We start from the raw sequence: 19,842 nt of genomic DNA on the forward strand, positions 1-19,842 counted from the left end.
GTCCGGTGACGTCACATTGCGGCTTCTGATCAAATAATTAGTCTGATTAGTCACAAATCAAGTCAGATTGATTTGTGTTGGAACAGAACTTATTAATAATGTAATAAACTCTGACGGAAGTAAATAAATTCACATTTGTTGACTTCATTTCAGATTTTCTGCTGTTTTTGAAATAGCTGAACTTTGGCAACAACAAGAAATCTGTAAAGACAATTAATTTATCTTCACATTTCAATGTTAAGAATGGTTTCTGTTCATTCATATATTTATGACTGTCTTGAATTAATCTAATTTAATTAGGGGAAAAAATCAGTATCCAAACTTTCCTACTGAATGGAAACAAGCAACAAAGCATGGAGAAATATTATTCCTATTGATCAATAATGATTGATAATATCCAGTTAGAACATTGATGATGATGATGATGATGATGAGGTATAGTTTTAATTTGGACACAAAGTTTAGTTTTTGCAAAAATCAGGAACTTAATATAATGTATGTCCAAACATTTGGAGCATTTTACAGAATAATTATCCACAGATAAAATAAAATCCGTTTCAGCCAACGGAGGAAATCCGTCTCATTACTGAGGGACCAGAAACGGGGAATGTTTTAAGAGGAACTTTAGCAAGTTGAAAAAGTTACAGTTAAATGTAACGTAAAATGTGGTTTACATTTTTTATTGTCTTCAAGCTGCAGGACCAAAAATGACAGGTACTGTGAAGAACAACAAACGAGTTTTTCTCTGAAAATAAACTGTTGAGACCCAGAGAGTCAAACCAAAATCTAAATGTTTAGATCTGAGTTTGGTTCAGAGTCACTGATCTGACTCTGCTACACTTTTACAAACATTTAAGAAAACCATTGATCCCCTTGTTAAAAAATACAATTGGCTATTAAAAGAGGGAGAAACGCCAGGAGGGAAACTTTCACTGCAGTTATTCCAAAGGAAGGAAAAGATCAATTAGATTGAACCAAATATTATTTACAGCAGTTATGACTAGACGTCTAGAGGAAGTTCTGCCGGACATAATCGATTTGGACCAAACAGGATTCCTAAATAAAAGACAGACAACAGATATCAGGCTGAAAATGCAAAATATTATTAGAACAAGAACAGAAGATAAAATAAGATTCATTAGTCATTGTCATCAACAGATTACAACGTGCTGAACTGGAGTTAAAGTTCAGGTTATATACACATACACAACACAATATAAATATACATACATAAAAAGATAAAGAAACAAACACAAAATGAGAAATAAATAGACATCAGAAGATGGTTGCAGCGCCTGGAGGTATCAGAGTGAACAGAGTTTACATTTTTAACAGAGTTTACATTTTTAACAGAGTTTACATTTTTAACAGAGTTTACATTTTTAACAGAGTTTACATTTTTAACAGAGTTTACATTTTTAACAGAGTTTACATTTTTAACAGAGTGATGTCAAGAGCAGAAGTTCTTATGTCTTTAAATTTAGTGCCATGATTGTCATCAGGTAGAAACTGTTTTCAGGTGATTTGTCCTGGTTTTTATTGCTCTGTATCTCTTGCCTGATGGCAGCAGCTGGAAGAGACCATGGCCAGGCTGTGAAGAGTCATTTAAAATGTCCAGAACTTTGTTGTGGAGCCTGGAAGTGTAAATCTGTTCCATGGTGGGGAGGTGGACCGTGTTCCCTGGCTCCATTGTCGAGGCGGCTCATCTGAGCTGTGGACACAAGGTTGTCGGTGCCTGTCGCGGCGGCAACCCTCGAACCCGTTGGTGGACACCTTCGGTGAGGGAAGCCGTCAGGCTGAAGAAGGAGTCCTATCGGGCCTTTTTGGCCTGTGGGACTCCGGAAGCAGCTGATGGGTCCTGGCAGGCGAAGCGGCATGCGACCCAGGTGGTTGCTGAGGCAAAAACTCGGGTCTGGGAGGAGTTTGGAGAGTCCATGGAGAAAGACTTCCATACGGCTTCGAGGCGATTCTGGTCCACCATCCGGCGTCTCAGGAGGGGGAAGCAGTGCAGCACCAACACTGTCTACAGTGGGGATGGTGTGCTGCTGACCTCAACTCGGTACATTGTAGGCCGGTGGGCAGAATACTTCGAAGACCTCCTCAATCCCACCAACATGCCTTCTATTGTGGAAGCTGAGCCTGGGGACTCTGGGTTGGGCTCTCCAATCTCTGGGGTCGAGGTCGCCGAGGTGGTCAAAAAGCTCCTCGGTGGCAGGGCCCCGGGGGGGGATGAGAGCCGCCCGGAGTTCCTCAAGGCTTTGGATGTTGTAGGGTTGTGTTGGCTAACGCGACTCTTCAATATCGCATGGACATCGGGGGCAGTTCCCCTGGATTGGCAGACCGGGGTGGTGGTCCCCCTGTTCAAAAAGGGGGGCTGGAGGGTGTGCTCCAATTACAGGGGGGTCACACTCTTAAGCCTCCCTGGCAAGGTCTATTCGGGGGTTCTGGAGAGGAGGGTCTGTCGGATTGTTGAACCTCGGATTCAGGAACAGCAGTGTGGTTCTGGTTCTGGTCGTGGAACACTGGACCAGCTCTACACCCTCAGCAGGTCCTGGAGGGTTCTGGGAGTTCACCCAACCAGTCTACATGTGTTTTGTGGACTTGGAGAAGGCGTTCGACCGTGTCCCTCGGGGAGCCCTGTGGGGGTTCTCCAGGAGTATGGGGTACCGGGCTCCTTGATACGGGCTGTCAGGTCCCTGTAGGACCGGTGTCAGAGTCTGGTCCACATTGCCGGCAGTAAGTCGGGCTCGTTTCCGGTGAGAGTTGGACTCTGCCAGGGCTGCCCTTTGTCACCGATTCTGTTCATTACTTTTATGGACAGAATCTCTGGACCAGCCAAGGTGTTGAGGGGATCCGTTTTGGTGGCCTTAGGATCAAATCTCTGCTTTTTGCGGATGATGTGGTCCTTTTGGCTTCATCAGGTCGTGATCTGCAGCTCTCACTGGAGCGGTTTGCAGCCGAGTGTGAAGCGGCTGGGATGGCGATCAGTGCCTCCAAACCCGATTCCATGGTCTTGAGCCGGAAAAGGGTAGAGTGCCTTCTCCGGGTCAGGGGGGGTGTCCTGCCCCAAGTGGAGGAGTTCAAGTATCTCGGGATCTTGTTCACGAATGGGGGAAGAAGAAAGCGGGAGATCGACAGGCGGATTGGTGCAGCGTCTGCCGTCAAGCGGGCGTTGTACCGGTCCGTCGTGGTGAAGAGAGAGCTGAGCCAAAAAGCGAAGCTCTCGATTTACCAGTTGATCTACGTTCCCACCCTCATCTATGGTCATGAGCTTTGGGTCATGACCAAAAGAACGAGATCATGGATACAAGCGGCCGAAATGGGTTTTCTCCGTAGGGTGTCTGGGCTCTCCCTTAGAGAGAGAAGCTCAGTCATCCAGGAGGGACTCAGAGTAGAGCTGCTGCTCCTTCACATCGAGAGGGGCCAGTTGAGGAGCATCTGGTCAGGATGCCTCCTGGACACCTCCCTGGTGAGGTGTTCCGGGCACATCCCACTGGGAGGAGACCCCGGGGAAGACCCAGGACACGCTGGAGGGACTATGTCTCTCGGCTGGCCTGGGAACGCCTTGGGATTCCTCCGGAGGAGCTGGTGGAAGTGGCTGGGGAGAGGGAAGTTTGAGCCTCCCTTCTGAAGCTGCTACCCCCGCGACCCGACCCCGGAAAAGCCGAAGAAGATGGATGGATGGTGGGGAGGGGGCAGCCTATGGTTCTCTCTGCTGCCCTGACATCCCTCTGGAGCGCCTTCTTGTCCGAGGATGTGCTGCTGCCGTACCAGACACACAGACTGTACGTGAGCACACTCTCTATGGTGCAGTGACAGAAGGCCTGCAGCAGGTCTGGGGGGAGACAGTTCTTCTGGAGGATTCTCAGAAAGTTCAGTCTCTGCTGTGCTTCTTCAGCAGCTCCTTGGTGTTGATGCTCCAGGTTAGCTTGTCCTCCAACTCCATGTCCAGAAACTTGAACACTGGGACCCTCTCCACACAGGTCCCACTGATGGTGAGAGGCTGGATGTCCGTTTTGTTCTTCCTGAAGTCGATCACCAGCTCTTTTGTTTTGGAGATGTAGAGGAGCAGGTTATTGACTTTGCACCACTCTGACAGTCGCTTCACCTCATCCTGTCCTCCAGCTCCACCTTCCCGTCTGAGATGAAACCAACAACAGTCGTGTCATCTGCAAACTTTATGATCTTGTTGCTGGTTGGAGACACAGTCATGAGTGTAGAGGGTGTTGAGAAGTGGGCTGAGCACACAACCCTGTGGCGATCTGAAGTCCACAAAGAGCATTCTGATGTAGCTCCCCTGCTTCTCTAAGAGGATCAGAGCGGCATGAAGTGCTGTAGATACAGAGTCCTCTGTGGACCTCTTTGCTTTGTAGGCAAACTCGTTTGATCTTTGGCGAACAGCAGAACTTTGTGAAGCTAAAATACGTAAAACTCATTATGTTAAAACAGGTTCTGATCAGTTCTGATCAGAACTGATCAGAACTGATCAGTTCTGATCAGTTCTGATCAGAACTGGGTCAGCTGGCTCCAATAGTAGAAATGAGGAAAACATCCAATGAGCTCTCGTCCCATTCCTCTGCTCCGACTGGCTGCAGGGGGAGTGGGCGGGACTTTTGAGCAGGTGCTGATCAGTGTCCAATCAAGATCTTTTAGCCGGTTCTGGTCCGGCTGATTCGGGCCCTGAGCAGAAGCGGTCGTGGTTCCGGTCCAGAGGCATCTTGACGAAAGCGATGGCCGCCAGCTCCTTGCAGAACTCCTCTAGGACGATGATGCCCTGGAGCAGAGCCAGGTGCTCCGGTCTGAGGACACACCCACAAACCAGACAGGTGAGTGACATCATCAGTCAGCTGATCAGCTGGTACCAGGAGAACCTAATACCATCTACGTCGCCATCTACGTCGCCATCTACGTCGCCATCTACGTCGACATTCACGCCGACATTCACGCCGACATTCACGCCGCCTTTCACGTCGACATCCACGTCCGCTTTCACGCCGACATTCACGCCGACATTCCACGCCGACATCTACGCCGCCATCTACGCCGCCATTCACGCCGACATCCACGCCGCCATCCACGCCGCCATTCACGCCGCCATTCACGCCGACATTCACGTCGACATCACGCCGACATATACGCCGCCTTCACGTCGCCATTCACGCCGCCATCTACGCCGCATTCACGCCGACATTCACGCCGCCATTCACGCCGACATTCACGCCGCCATCTACGCCGCCATCCACGCCGACATCCACGCCGCCATTCACGCCGCCATTCACGCCGCCATCTACGCCGCCATCACGCCGCCATCTACGCCGCCATTCACGTCCGACATTCACGTCGACATTCACGCCGCCTTCACGCCGCCATTCACGCCGCCATTCACGCCGCCATCTACGCCGCCATCCACGCCGACATTCACGCCGCCATTCACGCCGCCATTCACGCCGACATTCACGCCGCCATCACGCCGCCATTCACGCCGACATTCACGCCGACATTCACGCCGACATTCACGCCGCCTTCACGCCGACACATTCACGCCGACATCCACGCCGCCATTCACGCCGACATTCACGCCGCCTTTCACGCCGCCATTCACGCCGACATTCACGCCGCCATTCACGCCGCCATCTACGCCGACATTCACGCCGCTTTCACGCCGACATTCACGCCGCCTTCACGCCACATTCACGCCGACATTCACGCCGCCATCCACGCCGCCATCTACGCCGCCATCCACGCCGACATTCACGCCGACATTCACGCCGACATTCACGCCGCCTTTCACGCCGCCTTTCACGCCGCCATTCACGCCGACATTCACGCCGACATCTACGCCGCCATTCACGCCGCCATCTACGCCGCCATCCACGCCGCCATCACGCCGACATTCACGCCGCCATTCACGCCGCCATCTACGCCGACATTCACGCCGACATTCACGCCGCCATCACGCCGACATCACGCCGCCTTTCACGCCGACATTCACGCCGCCATCTACGCCGCCATTCACGCCGACATTCACGTCGACATTCCACGCCGCCTTTCACGCCGACATCACGCCGCTTTCACGTCCGACATTCACGCCGACATCCACGCCGCCTTCACGCCGCCATTCACGCCGCCATCTATCCACGTCGACACGCCGCCATCTACGCCGCCATCTACGCCGCGACATTCACGCCGCCATTCACGCCGCATTCACGCCGCCTTCACGCCGACATTCACGCCGCCATCTACGCCGCCATTCACGCCGCCATTCACGCCGACATCCACGCACATCACGCCGCCATCACGTCCGCCATTCTACGCCGACATTCACGCCGACATTCACGCCGCCCCACGTCGACATTCACGTCGCTTTCACGTCGATACATTCACGCCGACATTCACGCCGCCTTCACGCCGCCATTCACGCCGCCATCACGCCGCCATTCACGCCGCGACATTCACGCCGACATTCACGCCGCCATCTACGTCGCCATCTACGTCGACATCTACGTCGCCCCGCCACATCGACATTCACGCCATCCACGCCGCCATCTACGCCGCCATCTACGCCGCCATTCACGCCGCCATCTACGCCGCCATTCACGCCGACATCTACGCCGCCTTCACGTCGCTTTCACGTCGACATCTACGCCGCCATTCACGCCGACATCCACGCCGACATTCACGCCGACATCCACGCCGACATTCACGCCGCCATCCACGCCGCCATCTACGCCGCCATCTACGCCGCCATCACGCCGCCTTTCACGCCGCTTTCACGTCATACATTCACGCCGCCATCCACGCCGACATCTACGCCGCCTTCACGCCGCCATTCACGCCGCCATCTACGTCCGCCATTCACGCCGACATCCACGTCCGCCATCCACGCCGCCATCTACGCCGACATTCACGCCGACATTCACGCCGACATCCACGCCGCCATTCACGCCGCCATCTACGCCGCCATCCACGCCGCCTTTCACGTCGCCTTCCACGTCCGACATTCACGCCGCCATTCACGCCGACATTCACGCCGCTTCACGCCGCCATCTACGCCGCCATTCCACGCCGCCATTCACGCCGCCACGCCGCCATCTACGCCGCCATCCACGCCGCCATCTACGCCGCTTTCACGCCGCCATTCACGCCGCCATTCACGCCGCCATCTACGCCGCCATTCACGCCGACATCTACGCCGCCATTCACGCCGCCATTCACGTCGACATTCACGCCGACATCCACGCCGACATTCACGCCGCCATCTACGCCGCCATCCACGCCGCCATCTACGCCGCCTTTCACGCCGCTTCACGTCGACATTCACGCCGCCATCTACGCCGACATCTACGCCGCCTTCACGCCGCCATTCACCACGCCGCCATTCACGCCGCCATTCACGCCACATTCACGCCGCTTCACGCCGCCATTCACGCCGCCATTCACGCCGCCATCTACGCCGCCATTCACGCCGCCATCTACGCCGCCATCTACGCCGCCATTCACGCCGCTTTCACGCCGCTTTCACGTCGCCATCTACGCCGCCATTCACGCCGCCATTCACGCCGCTTTCACGTCGCCTTCTACGTCGACATCTACGTCGCCATCTACGTCGCCATCTACGTCGCCATCTACGTCGACATCTACGTCGCCATCTACGTCGCCATCTACGTCGCCATCTACGTCGACATCTACGTCGCCATCTACGTCGCCATCTACGTCGCATATCACGTCGCTTTCACGCCCGACATTCACGCCGCTTCTTCACGTCGACATTCACGCCGACATTCACGCCGCCATCACGCCGCCATTCACGCCGCCATTCACGCCGACATTCACGCCGACATTCACGCCGACATTCACGCCGCTTCTCACGTCCGCCTTCACGTCGCCATTCACGCCGACATTCACGCCGCATTCACGCCGCCATCTACGCCGCCATTCACGCCGCCATTCACGCCGCCATCTACGCCGACATTCACGCCGCCATCTACGCCGCCATCTACGCCGACATTCACGCCGACATCTACGCCGCCATTCTACGCCGACATTCACGCCGCCTTTCACGCCGACATTCACGCCGCCATTCACGCCGCCATTCACGCCGACATCTACGCCGACATCTACGCCGCCTTCACGTCGACATTCACGCCGCCTTTCACGTCGACATTCACGCCGACATCCACGCCGCCTTCACGCCGCCATCACGCCGCCATTCTACGCCGACACATCCACGCCGCCATCTACGCCGCCATCCACGCCGACACATTCACGCCGCCATTCACGCCGACATTCACGCCGCTTTCACGTCGGTATCCACGCCGCCATTCACGCCGCCATCTACGCCGCCATTCACGTCGACATTCACGCCGACATTCACGCCGCCATCTACGCCGCCATTCACGCCGACATTCACGCCGACATCACGTCGCCTTTCACGACACATTCACGCCGCGCTTTCACGCCGACATTCACGCCGACATCCACGCCGCCTTTCACGCCGCCATTCACGCCGCCATCTACGCCGCCATCTACGCCGACATTCACGCCGACATTCACGCCGCCATTCTACGCCGCCATCCACGCCGACATTCACGCCGCTTTCACGCCGACATTCACGCCGCCATCTACGCCGCCATTCACGCCGCCATCTACGCCGCCATCTACGCCGCCATCTACGCCGACATTCACGCCGCCTTCACGTCGCCTTCACGCCGACATCACGCCGCCATCTACGCCGACATTCACGCCGACATTCACGCCGACATTCCACGCCGACATTCACGCCGCCGCCATCTACGCCGCCATCTACGCCGCCATCTACGCCGCCATTCACGCCGCCTTTCACGCCGCCTTCACGCCGACATCTACGCCGCCATTCACGCCGACATTCACGCCGCCTTCACGCCGCCATCTACGCCGCCATTCACGCCGCCATTCACGCCGACATTCACGCCGCCATCTACGCCGCCATCTACGCCGACATCACGCCGACATTCACGCCGACATCTACGCCGCCATCACGCCGCCATCTACGCCGCCATTCACGCCGCTTTCACGCCGCTTTCACGTCGACATTCACGCCGCCATTCACGACATCTACGCCGCCTTCACGCCGCCATTCACGCCGCCATCTACGCCGCCATCTACGCCGCCTTCACGCCGCCATTCACGCCGCCATTCACGCCGCCATTCACGCCGCCTTTCACGCCGCCATCACGCCGCCATCTACGCCGCCATCTACGCCGCCATCCACGCCGACATTCACGCCGCCATCCACGCCGCCATCCACGCCGACATTCACGTCGACATTCACGCCGACATTCACGCCGCCATCTACGCCGCCATTCACGCCGCCATTCCACGCCGCCTTTCACGTCAGCCTTTCACGTCGACATTCACGCCGCCATCCACGCCGACATCCACGCCGCCTTCACGCCGCCGCCATTCACGCCGCCATTCACGCCGCCATTCACGCCGACATTCACGCCGCCTTCACGCCGCCATCACGCCGCCATTCACGCCGCCATCAGCCGCCATCTACGTCGCCATCTACGTCGCCATCTACGTCGCCATTCACGCCGCCTTTCACGCCGCCTTTCACGCCGCCATCACGCCGCCGCCATCTACGCCGCCATTCCACGCCGCTTTCACGCCGCCTTTCACGCCGACACGTCGCCATCTACGTCGCCATCTACGTCGCCATCTACGTCGACATCTACGTCGCCATCTACGTCGACATCTACGTTGCCTCTTCCACCACCCGGTGATGGTCCATGTAGGGTCAGGTTGCTTGTTCTGCAGAGACAGTTACCTGGCGTCCAGGTGGAGTCCCAGCAGGTGTCTCCTGGTGTCCAGCAGGCGCTGCGGCAGGTCGGGTACCTGCTGGATGCGCTCCATCAGCTCTCCCACCACCTGAGAGACACAGGACACAGGTGAGTCAGAGCAGCCAGTCGGGGCGGCTCCGGTTGCTCCGGCTCTACGGTCGACTCACCCTGACCAGGACGGCGAACAGTGAGTGGCTGCCGGCGGACAGGTGGATGAACGGGTCCAGCAGGTACTCGTCCAGCAGCGAGTGGCTGAAGGCGCACAGACGGGACAGGACGGCCGTCAGCTGCAGGTTCACCTCGTACGGCTGCCAACACACAACACCTGCACAGGTGAGTCGGGGCTCAGGTGATGATTGGCACATAGGGGACCTAAAGTGGAGCCCACCTGCTGCAACATGCGTCCCAGACGTTCAAACAGAACTCTCAGCAGGTGGCCCTCGAAGAAGTGTGCCTCCTCACCTGAGGAGCAGGTAGGAGGAGGAGTCTGTGGCCACGCCCACTGGAGAGAGAGAGTCTGGCACTGGCTCACCTGGTAGGGGGAGGAGTCACAGGTGAGCTGAGCCTGACAGGTAACCAGGTTTTTGTTTTATGATCAAACTCTTGGTCCTGGAGGCCAAGAGGTCCAATCTCCTGCGACCTTTAGATGCATCTCTACTTCAAAACACCTGAAGGGGCGGAGCCTCCACCTGGAGAGGTTTACCTGGTTCTGTCTGCAGAGCAGAACCAGAACCCCCATGTTCAGTCAGAAGGTTCATGTTTGTTACCTGATCCAGGTCAGAACCTCCCCGACCTCTACAGATCCCAGGTAAACAGGTAACCATCCAAGTTCATAGATTGATCCAGACATTATATTCATCCCACAAGCGGCTGGAAGAGTTAATGGTTTCAGGTCGGCAGGTTTCCAGTTGGAGCGCGGATGCAGACAGAGCTGTCCTTTGTCACCTCTTTTGTTTGCAATTAGCATCGAGCCATTAGCCCAGCTTATCAGGGACAACGATGAAATTAAAGGGATTCTGATTGGCACAGAGGAACACAAAATATCTCTGTATGCAGATGATGTACTTCTGTATCTGTCTGATCCTACATCATCAATACCACGTCTGAGGGAAATGATTTCTGTTTATGGACATTTTTCTGGCTATAAAATAAATGTTGATAAGACAGAGGCAATGGATGTCAACAGCAATATTCCACTGGGGGTTAAACAACAGAGCAGCGACAGAGAAAACCTTCTAATCCATTACCAGAAAGGGGGAGGAGATAAAACATTAATAGCAAAGTTATATAGTGTATTTCTGTCAATGAACCTTAACGAAACCACTTGGACCAAACAAAGATGGGAGGCAGAGACGGCCAAAATAATCTCTGACGAGGCTGGGAGGGAGTCTGGACTGAGGCTCAGAGGTACAAACTCAAATAGGTGGCGGGAATAGAAATGGAAAATTATTAGCAGATATTTCAGGACCCCAGATGTGGTTGCCAAGATGGATCCTAAAGTACCAAGTTTGTGTTGGTCCCCAATCAGACACAGATTGTTTGGTCATGCCCCAAACTTCAAAACTTTAGGTTGAGGTGTACAGAGCTATAAACCATATCTTCCCAGGAGTTACACCAAAGGATGTTACAGTTGCGCTACTTGGTATTTTACCAGATGGTTTGTAAGGACGAGCCAAAGCATTTCTGTTAAATGTCCTTTTTACAGCAGCCCTGAAATGCATCACAATCAGGTGGATGCAGCTGGAGCCTCTTTCCTACGACTTATGGGTTCAAAAAGTAAGGGAATTGTATAGAATGGAAAAGATAACCTACTCATTAAGACTTCAAAAAAAGACTTTTATCCTGCGCTGGGGGCCAGCAGAAGCAATGTTGATGTAAATAAACCCAACATGTTTGTCTCTTGGCATTTGGTGTTTAGTTATCCAGCCCAAAGTGTTTCCTTATTTTAGGATTGTATGGTTCTGAGTCTATAAATGTGATGCTGAAACAGTAAAATAACAAGCTGAGATGTTTATTTTATGGAAAATGTCATATTGTGTTATGTACTGTTGATGTATGTTTGTATTATTGCTCTGTAAAAATAATAAAAGTTTAAGTTCTAAAAAAACCCTAAAAAAAACAGGTAACCTTGGTAACCCCACCTGGACGGCGCCTGGAGCAGCAGGCGAGTCTCTTACCAAAGAACGCGCGTCGAGAACGTACGACTCGTAGCCTCCGTCCTGCAGCAGCTGGGCCGACCGCACCTGGACCGGAACCAGGCCCAGGAAACTGGGCACAGACAGAGTTCAGTCCGGTCCCGGTCGGTCCGGTCAGTCTGAAGCTGGTCTGTTACCTGTTGATGATGTCAGCAGTGGAGCCTGGAGCAGCGGGCTGATGAAGACGAGGAGGAGGAAAGTGGTCGTCAGGGAACCCGTCTGAGAAGAACGGGTCGTCCTCCGGGTCTCTGAGGGACAGGAGACAGTCGTCAGAGGGAGGACGGCCCTTTGCCTGCGGCACGTACCGCGGCCGGACATACTGGCTGTTGTCGTTGCTGTCGCTGTCGGACTGCCGGTCCTCGGCGCCCCCCGCAGGTGAGGACAGGTAACGGCGGCTCTGCAGGAAGCCGAGCACCAGCGTGTCCAGGACGTCCCTGTGAGGCTTCTGCAGCAGTTCGTCCACCAGAGACAGAGACGCCACACTGATCTGAGGACACAGAGACTGGGTGGGCCGCCGTGGCCAGGTGAGGGGCTTTGTGGGTGTGTCCTGCGGCCTCACCTGGTCAGAGGTGTGGTCGCAGCGACGTAGAAGTGGCTGCAGCACGGACGGCGTCCTCAGCAAGAACTCCAGAAGCCGGTCCAGCAGAGACGGAGACCGGGCCAGTCTGACGACGCAGCAGAGGACAGAGGTGGACCCCAAGACTGTCCACTCGCACCTGGACAACACGCACCTGGACATTAGGCTCCACCCCCTCAGGTGAAAACAAGCAGAAAGAGGAGAAGAGCGTACTCATTCAGCAGCTGAGGATGAAGAGTCTCCATGAGCCACTGCTGGAGGACGCACTGGGACACCTGCAGGGACAGCGCCTGGACGTCCAATCACAGACGTGAGTGGTACTACTATAGTAGACTAGAGTAGTACTATGTTAGACTATAGTGGTGCTATAGCACCCGAGTATCTTGTACCACACAACGTTAGCATACCTGAGGAGCGTCGGCCGTCAGCTCATCCAGGAAGTCGAACCAGGTGAGGAAACGGGTCATGTGATCTGCTTCAGACTCTGATCTGAGGACACACAGGGGTCAGAAAGGAGGCTATGTTTCCACGGCAACCAGAGAGCCAACCAGGTGGCGTCTACCTCCATGAGGGGCGGGGCCAGCTCCTGAGCTCGGCAACCTGCAGCTCCTCCAGAGGCAGCAGGGAGTAGAGCTCCTGCAGCCGCCCAGCCAGCAGCTGCCCCAGCTGGGCTGCAGCAGCCTGCAGCTCCCCTGGAGGACCTGGAGGACCTGGAGGAACAACATCCAGGAGGGACGCCAGCTGTAGAAGCCCCTCACAGGCCTTGAGACGCACTGCAGGCCTCTGGAGGACACAGAGGACAGACAGAGGACGGTAGCACAGCATCTGCATGTCCCTGATTGGTAACCATGGTGATTACAGACAGCAGGTCCGTCAGAACCAGAGAAGCTCTGAGAGCCTAAAGGGCATCATAAATAAAATCTGCAGTTATTAGAGGTTTTTTTTTCAAATATATTTTATTGAATTTTCTCTTTTAGGACATTTACAAACAAACTTAACATTGTAAACACTTATACACACTTGCATTCACTCACACATTCACCCTTCAAACCTGCATTTGTTATAATATATATAAAACACTTTAGATTATGACAGAAAAAAACAAAGATAAAATGAAAATAAAAACTGTAGTAAAGATATCTATTTAAGACACCCATTAATGAGCTCCGCCTTCAGTCCCAATGATCCTCATATTTGGCTCCCAGAGGTTCTCAGAGTCTCGCCGTTTGCCCTTGGCGATGTACGTTAGTCTTTCCAGTCCGAGTGAATTTGCGATTTCTTTCTTCCACATGGGGCGTCCATGCTCCTCCAGCATAATGCAATAGATCTTCTGGCTTGAAGAAGTCCGTAATCTATCAATTTAGTTTTAGTCTGTGATTGTTTAAATTCCACTGGGTTTATTCCTAGAACACAGATTCTAACCTCTAATGGGACTTTAACCTTAAACAATTCAGATAAACATCTAATAACCTCCCTCCAAAACTTCTGGATTTTACGACATTCCCACAAACAATGGAGAAGAGTTCCTTTTTCAAATAAGCATTTAGTGCAAGTGTCTGGAATATCACTGGACATGTGATGAAGCCTAACTGGGGTTATATAGGTTCTCATAAGCCATTAATATTGCAGAAGTTTAAATCGTGTGTTTATCGTTTGTTTTTGTGCTGATTCCAGTCTTCCTCATCGATATCTTCAAGAGTATCTCTTCTCCAAGCCTCTAACTTATCAATTGCTGAATCCTTTGAGGAGAGCATCAACAAATTATAGAACACTGAAATAAAACCTTTCCCTTTTGAGTCCCCAACACACCTCTTCTATTTTTGTTAAGGGTGGAATGTCAACTATTCGTTTCAGTTTTGATGACATATAATTTTTCAGTTGTAAATATTTAAAAAAATGTTTTGGGGGTATTAAATACTTCTTGCATAACTGATCAAATGTAAGCAACATGCCATCGGCATATAGGTCTTTAATTTTCTGAATGCCTTTGGTTTTCCATAGTTTAAATCCTCCATCATTTTTTCCTGGGGTGAACCTTTCGTTACCCCAAATCGGGGTGAATTGTGATAGTTCTGGTCGGTCACCTACATGTTTATGTGCTGCATGCCAAGTTATAATTGTATTTTTTAAGAAAGGGTTCTTTGTGTTTTTTTAAGTGTCTTTATATCTGAAGAATATAGGAAGATGTTTAAGGGGAAACCTGGAACAGATTTGTGTTCAATGTGTAGCCAAGCTGGAGGCGCCATTGGACAAAAGTAACGAGTAGCTGATGTTAATTGGCGGCCATATAACACCATCTGAGGTCAGGGAGGTGAAGTCCACCTCTTTCATAGGGCAGATAGAGTAGATTTAGACGGAGTCTTGCTTTCCTATTACTCCAAATAAAATGATTAAATAGTTTGTCCAAACTGTCATAAAATGAATCTGACAGTGGCAATGGAAGTGTTTGAAAATAGTACAAAAATTTGGGCAAAATTGTCATTTTTAATAAATTTATTCGACCTATCATGGATATTGGCAAATTTGACCATCGATTTAACATTTCTGTGACTTTTTCCACAAGGGGGTCATAATTTATTGTGCTTATTTCATTGAGGGATGGGTGACCTTAAAGCCCAAGTGTAGTTGTTTTGAATGGAGTGACCACAATAGGACTTCTCCTTTCATCTTCATTAAGAAACATTAACTCTGATTAAAATTATTAATTTTATATCCTGAAAATTCACCGAATTCTTGTATTAGATTTAATAAATTGGGAATTCTGATCTTCAAATTACTTATGAAAAATATGATGTCATCTGCAAACAAGGAAATGAGACGTTTTAATTCCTGATGTTTCTGTATTTACTCTAACAGCCGTCGCCAGAGTTTCTATTCCAATACAAAACGCAGTGGTTACCGGGGGCAACCCAGTCTGGTTGACCGCTGTAAATGAAAAGGTTTTGACATGTTATTATTGGTTAAAACTTGTGCTGTGGGATCAGTAAATAGTAGTCTTATCCATTTCAGAAAGGTTTCACCAAATCCATATTTGGGGCTCTTTAAACAGATAATTCCACTCTATTCTATCAAAAGCTTGACGTGCGTCCAATGATGACATCGCTGTGTTTTTACAATTATGTTTTTCATGCAATACATTAACAACCCGTCTTATATTATGGTAGCCTTGTCTTGTTTTAATAAATCCTTGTTGATAATCCATTATTATATTGGGAAGATATTTATCTAATCTCCTAGAGATGCTTTACACAAAATCTTTGTCTCACATCCCATAAGACTGATTCCTCTATAAGAGGAGAATTCAGTCGGGGGTTTGTTTGGTTTTAGCAAAAGAGTTATTGTATCTAACCTCAGTGATTCTGGGAATATTCCAGCTGCATATGATTCCTCATACATGTTGAGAAGTGGTGGGATTCATTTATTTTTAAATGTTTTCTATTGGAAGCCCATCAGGACCTGGTGTTTTACTGCTGTTCATGCTGTCTATTGCTTCAGATAGATCTTTCACTGTTAAAGGACTATCAAGAGTTGTTTTCTCCTCTAAAAGGGTTTTGAATTTTAATTGATTAAGAAATGCGGTTTGTGCTTCTTCGTTTCCAGAATATTCAGATTTATACAAGGTTTTATAGAATTCTCTAAAATTTTCATTTATTTCTGAAGGGTCTGTGGTTAAAATGTCTGATTTTAATTTTATGCTGTTAATTGTTCTTTCTGCTTGCATTCGTTTTATCCTCCAAGCCAATAATTTACCAGCCTTTTCTCCTTGATCATAAAATGCTTGTTTAGTCCACATTAAGTTTTTTGCCACTTTCTCTGTCGTTAATTTATCATATCTGGTTCTTAAAACAGTCAGTTTATGTAATTTTGTATGATCATTGCTCTGATAAAGTTCTGCTTCACTAGATTTAATTTGTCTCTCTAATGATTTTAATTCTTGGTTATATTGTTTATTTTTATTACTGCAGTTATTAGAGTTAATATTATCCATCCATCCATTTTCTTCCATCCCATCGGGGTCCAGAGGGGTTCTGGTGTTAGAGTCACCTGGACGGGTCCATCGCAGGGCAACACAGAAACAGACAGGACAAACAACCATGCACTCACACCTAGGGAGAATTTATACAGACCAATTAACTTGACGTTAATTGGTCAGTCATGTTTCTGGACTGTGGGAGGAACCCAAAGAGAACCCAGCACGCACAGGGAGAACATGTAGTGGACCTGGGCAGTTCTGCTGGGTCCAACAGAACCACTAACCCACCTGGCTGCTGCTGAGCTGCAGCAGAACCCACAGCAGCCCACGCTCTGATTGGACGGCGCTGGAGGAAGAGGCGTCTGATTGGCTGCTGGCTGCATCTGGGCTCTGATTGGACACCGCCAGTCTGTCTGGGGCCTGGAAACAGCAACAGCAGGATGTGATGTAATAACCCATTAACAGGAAGTGATGTAATGTGCTGCTCACCTGCAGGATGTATCTGAGCATGTGTGGATCCTGTGACACTCTGGAGCAAACAGCCAATAAAAACTGAGCTTCCTCCTTCTCAGTGCAGGAACCAGGAAGAGCACAGCGGCCAATCAGCTTCTGTGGGCAGAGCACAAACAGGAAGTGACGTGACACAACTCCCCCAGGTAGCTGGCCCCGCCCACCGACTCCTGCCCCAGGAATGAGGCTGTTCACAGGTAGATTTCCTGCTCACCTGTACAGGTGAGTGGACGGGGACCAGCTGCAGCAGAGGCTTCTGCATCCGAGAGAGCAGCCTGAAGAAGAAGAGCAGCACCTGCTGGCTCATCCCTGGAAGGTACTGAGAAAGAGGAGGAAGAGCGTGAGACACGGCTGCAGGTTCTGGTTCTGGTTTGGACCCGGCAGCACCAGGTGAGCCTACCTGAGCCTTCCCCAAGGTGCAGAGCGTCTCCAGAAGCCGGTTCTGCAGCAGGAACTCCAGGCAGCGACCCGGTTCCTCCTGGACAAGCAGACAGGCAGTGAGACCGGATCGGGCCTGGACCAAGGCGGGACCGGGCCGAGATGTGACTCAAGGAAATCAAGGTGACGCCCAGTGAGGTCAGACAGCTTTGTTGCCATGGTTACAGGTGTGTGGGCGGAGCTAGTCACCTGCTGCTTTTCCTCATACACCAGGATATCAGTCATCTGCCTGAGACGCCACGGGATGTCAGTCTGAGAGGCGGGGCGGCTGTCATCTGCACACACACAGAGTCAGGTGAGGCTGCGGGTGAGGCTGCGGGTGAGGCTGCGGGTGAGGCTGCGGGTGAGGCTGCGGGTGAGGCTGCTCACCTGTGGTCTGAATGTAGTAGTTGGTGATGGATCTCCAGTGGTCGATGAAAGAGTCCAGCAGGTCGGCGGTCGGCTCTCTCTGGAAAACATCAGCTCTAGATTCATGAAGTTAGAAGAAATATGAACTGATTTAATAATAATTACTGTCAACTTCAATTATCTCCCTTTCTGTTCTGACTGGTCATAATTCTAATTAAAGATATCTTGAGCGTATGTTAAGACATGAGAAATACAAGATTTGACTGAGGCTAATTAAACTGCAGATAGTTTCAAAGTAAATAATGACTCAGCAAAACTTTGTAGAACTGAAATTCTGATTCATCATGACACATTTCAAGCTTTCTCCAGATGACTTACAGACATGGAACATTGTTTAATCTAGACCAGGGGTGGGCAAGTCCAGCTCTGAAGAACCGGCCTCCTGCGACTTTTAGCAGGACCCAGGAGAACCCGACTGCACTGAGGAGGAGATTCAGCTGTTGGATTCAGGTTGTTGGATCAGGGAGACTCTAAGACTTGCAGGACACCGGACCTCCAGGACCAGGAGTGCTCACCCCGATCTAGACGCTTTTGAGTCTCTGATAGCTTATTATCCACCTTATTCCGAGCCCCCATGAGGCTTTGTGTGATTTATGGCCGCGACTTCCGCCTAAAACCGGAGCCGCAATTATTTTACATGCTAGCAACTCGCTAACCGGCTTTCGTCAGAGCTTTTAGGCTACAAAATATGTGTTTTGTTGTCCACACAATGAAACGAGCACATAAAGCATTTTGGGTTCTCTGTTCAAGTTTAGAAGTTTTAGCCAAATTCTTTTTGTTTCCTTATCTGTTGGTGGTCGATGGAAACTACGGCAGGACACAGAAACAGTTACCAGAGCTCCACAATGGCATCTTACAGCACTTTCCAATGGCAAGTTGCTCTCTAACTGGTTAATGTGTGATTCTGGTTCTGATTCGGTTCTGGTCCAGTGGCGAGATTCTCTGTATTACGGTCTGGAGCGCAGCAGCACCTGCAGTCATTTCTCCGCTGATTTCCAGTAATACTGAGCAACAGAGAACCTCGAGGTTCTGCTTGTAATGGACTAAATAATCCCAGATATTTTATTTTGTCTTATAAATATTTTTTTCTGGCCCAATCATAATGATGAAGACTTAGATTATGAACTTTATTTTTTAAATTCAAATGAAAAATAAAATTCCCATCACACCAAGCTAATGTAATTCTGGTGTTTTACACCGCAGAACAGCAGCTCAGATCTCTGACCAGCTTCTCTGCGTTTCTCTTTATTACTGTCGGTTCTTCAGAGAAACGAGCTGCTAATTCACGTTCATTCCGTAACAAAACGTAACGATTGTGTTCCGTGATTAAACTCACAACTGCGATAATCTGTACTGAGCAGCTTTCTGGTAGCAGACGGTGTGTCTGTAAATGGTACCGAACCTCACCCGGCATGACATCTGTTCATTAGTCCCTTTAGAATTCAACGGATAAACTAATTTCAGATGTACTTCTAAACTTTAAACAGTTTCAGCCACTGCGCATGCTCAGTTCCAGGTAAACAGTTAGCATTAGCAGCAGCTACCTTCCAGCTACATTCCTGACATTCCCAGAAGAAAACTGCAGCTGAGCTCTTCTGCGAACACCGGGGAGGACAGACGGAGATGGGGACATGTTGTCTCCATGTCCTCCTGTCCCTGTCCTCCGTCTCTGTTCCTACAATTTAACTTTTTAATGACCACCGGAAGCACATAATGCCAACTTCCGCTGACTCACCGTCTCTAGTGCATTCAGCAGCATGCCGCTCAGCTTGCTGAACATCTCCATCCTCCCAGAACCAGGTCAGGTCCCGTCCGGGCCAGTCCGGTTGGGTTTACTGCCTCACCAAGACCCGAACCCTGACCCGCAGCCACGGCCACCTCACAACTTCCGGTCTGAGCTTTCAAATTACAACCGCAATC

General features: G+C 51.0%; 1 protein-coding gene across 2 annotated transcripts; it reads right to left on the minus strand.

The window, feature by feature from the left end:
* Positions 1-1,119: 1,119 nt before the first annotated feature.
* On the minus strand, positions 1,120-19,839 carry LOC122828606 (FHF complex subunit HOOK interacting protein 2B-like). Of its 2 annotated transcripts, none has more exons than XM_044112306.1 (18): positions 19,658-19,839; positions 17,884-17,962; positions 17,704-17,789; positions 17,477-17,554; positions 17,291-17,395; positions 17,056-17,175; positions 16,855-16,986; positions 13,156-13,376; positions 13,001-13,082; positions 12,807-12,883; positions 12,576-12,732; positions 12,337-12,503; positions 12,154-12,264; positions 11,999-12,089; positions 10,210-10,353; positions 9,989-10,129; positions 9,809-9,909; positions 1,120-4,799 (listed from the first exon to the last, which is right to left on the minus strand). In XM_044112306.1, exons 1-18 carry the CDS (start codon positions 19,706-19,708, stop codon positions 4,640-4,642), a joined length of 2,103 nt encoding a protein of 700 aa, XP_043968241.1. In that variant the 5' UTR covers positions 19,709-19,839; the 3' UTR covers positions 1,120-4,639. The 2 variants fall into 2 exon arrangements, with proteins under 2 accessions (XP_043968241.1, XP_043968242.1); XM_044112307.1 differs by having other exon boundaries at positions 17,884-17,978; positions 19,658-19,787.
* Positions 19,840-19,842: the final 3 nt, after the last annotated feature.

Source organism: Gambusia affinis, linkage group LG03, assembly GCF_019740435.1.
Source record: "Gambusia affinis linkage group LG03, SWU_Gaff_1.0, whole genome shotgun sequence".
Lineage (NCBI taxonomy): Eukaryota > Metazoa > Chordata > Actinopteri > Cyprinodontiformes > Poeciliidae > Gambusia > Gambusia affinis.

Bases quoted from the DNA above. Each gene is read 5' to 3' on its own strand.
- LOC122828606 (XM_044112306.1), bottom strand. From the start codon at position 19,708: ATGGAGATGTTCAGCAAGCTGAGCGGCATGCTGCTGAATGCACTAGAG. The intron at 13,377-16,854 runs GTGGGTTAGTGG...TGTGTCCTCCAG, and splicing joins TGCAGCTCAGCAGCAGCCAG to AGGCCTGCAGTGCGTCTCAA. The intron at 10,130-10,209 runs GTGGGCTCCACT...GTGTGTTGGCAG, and splicing joins TGGGACGCATGTTGCAGCAG to CCGTACGAGGTGAACCTGCA.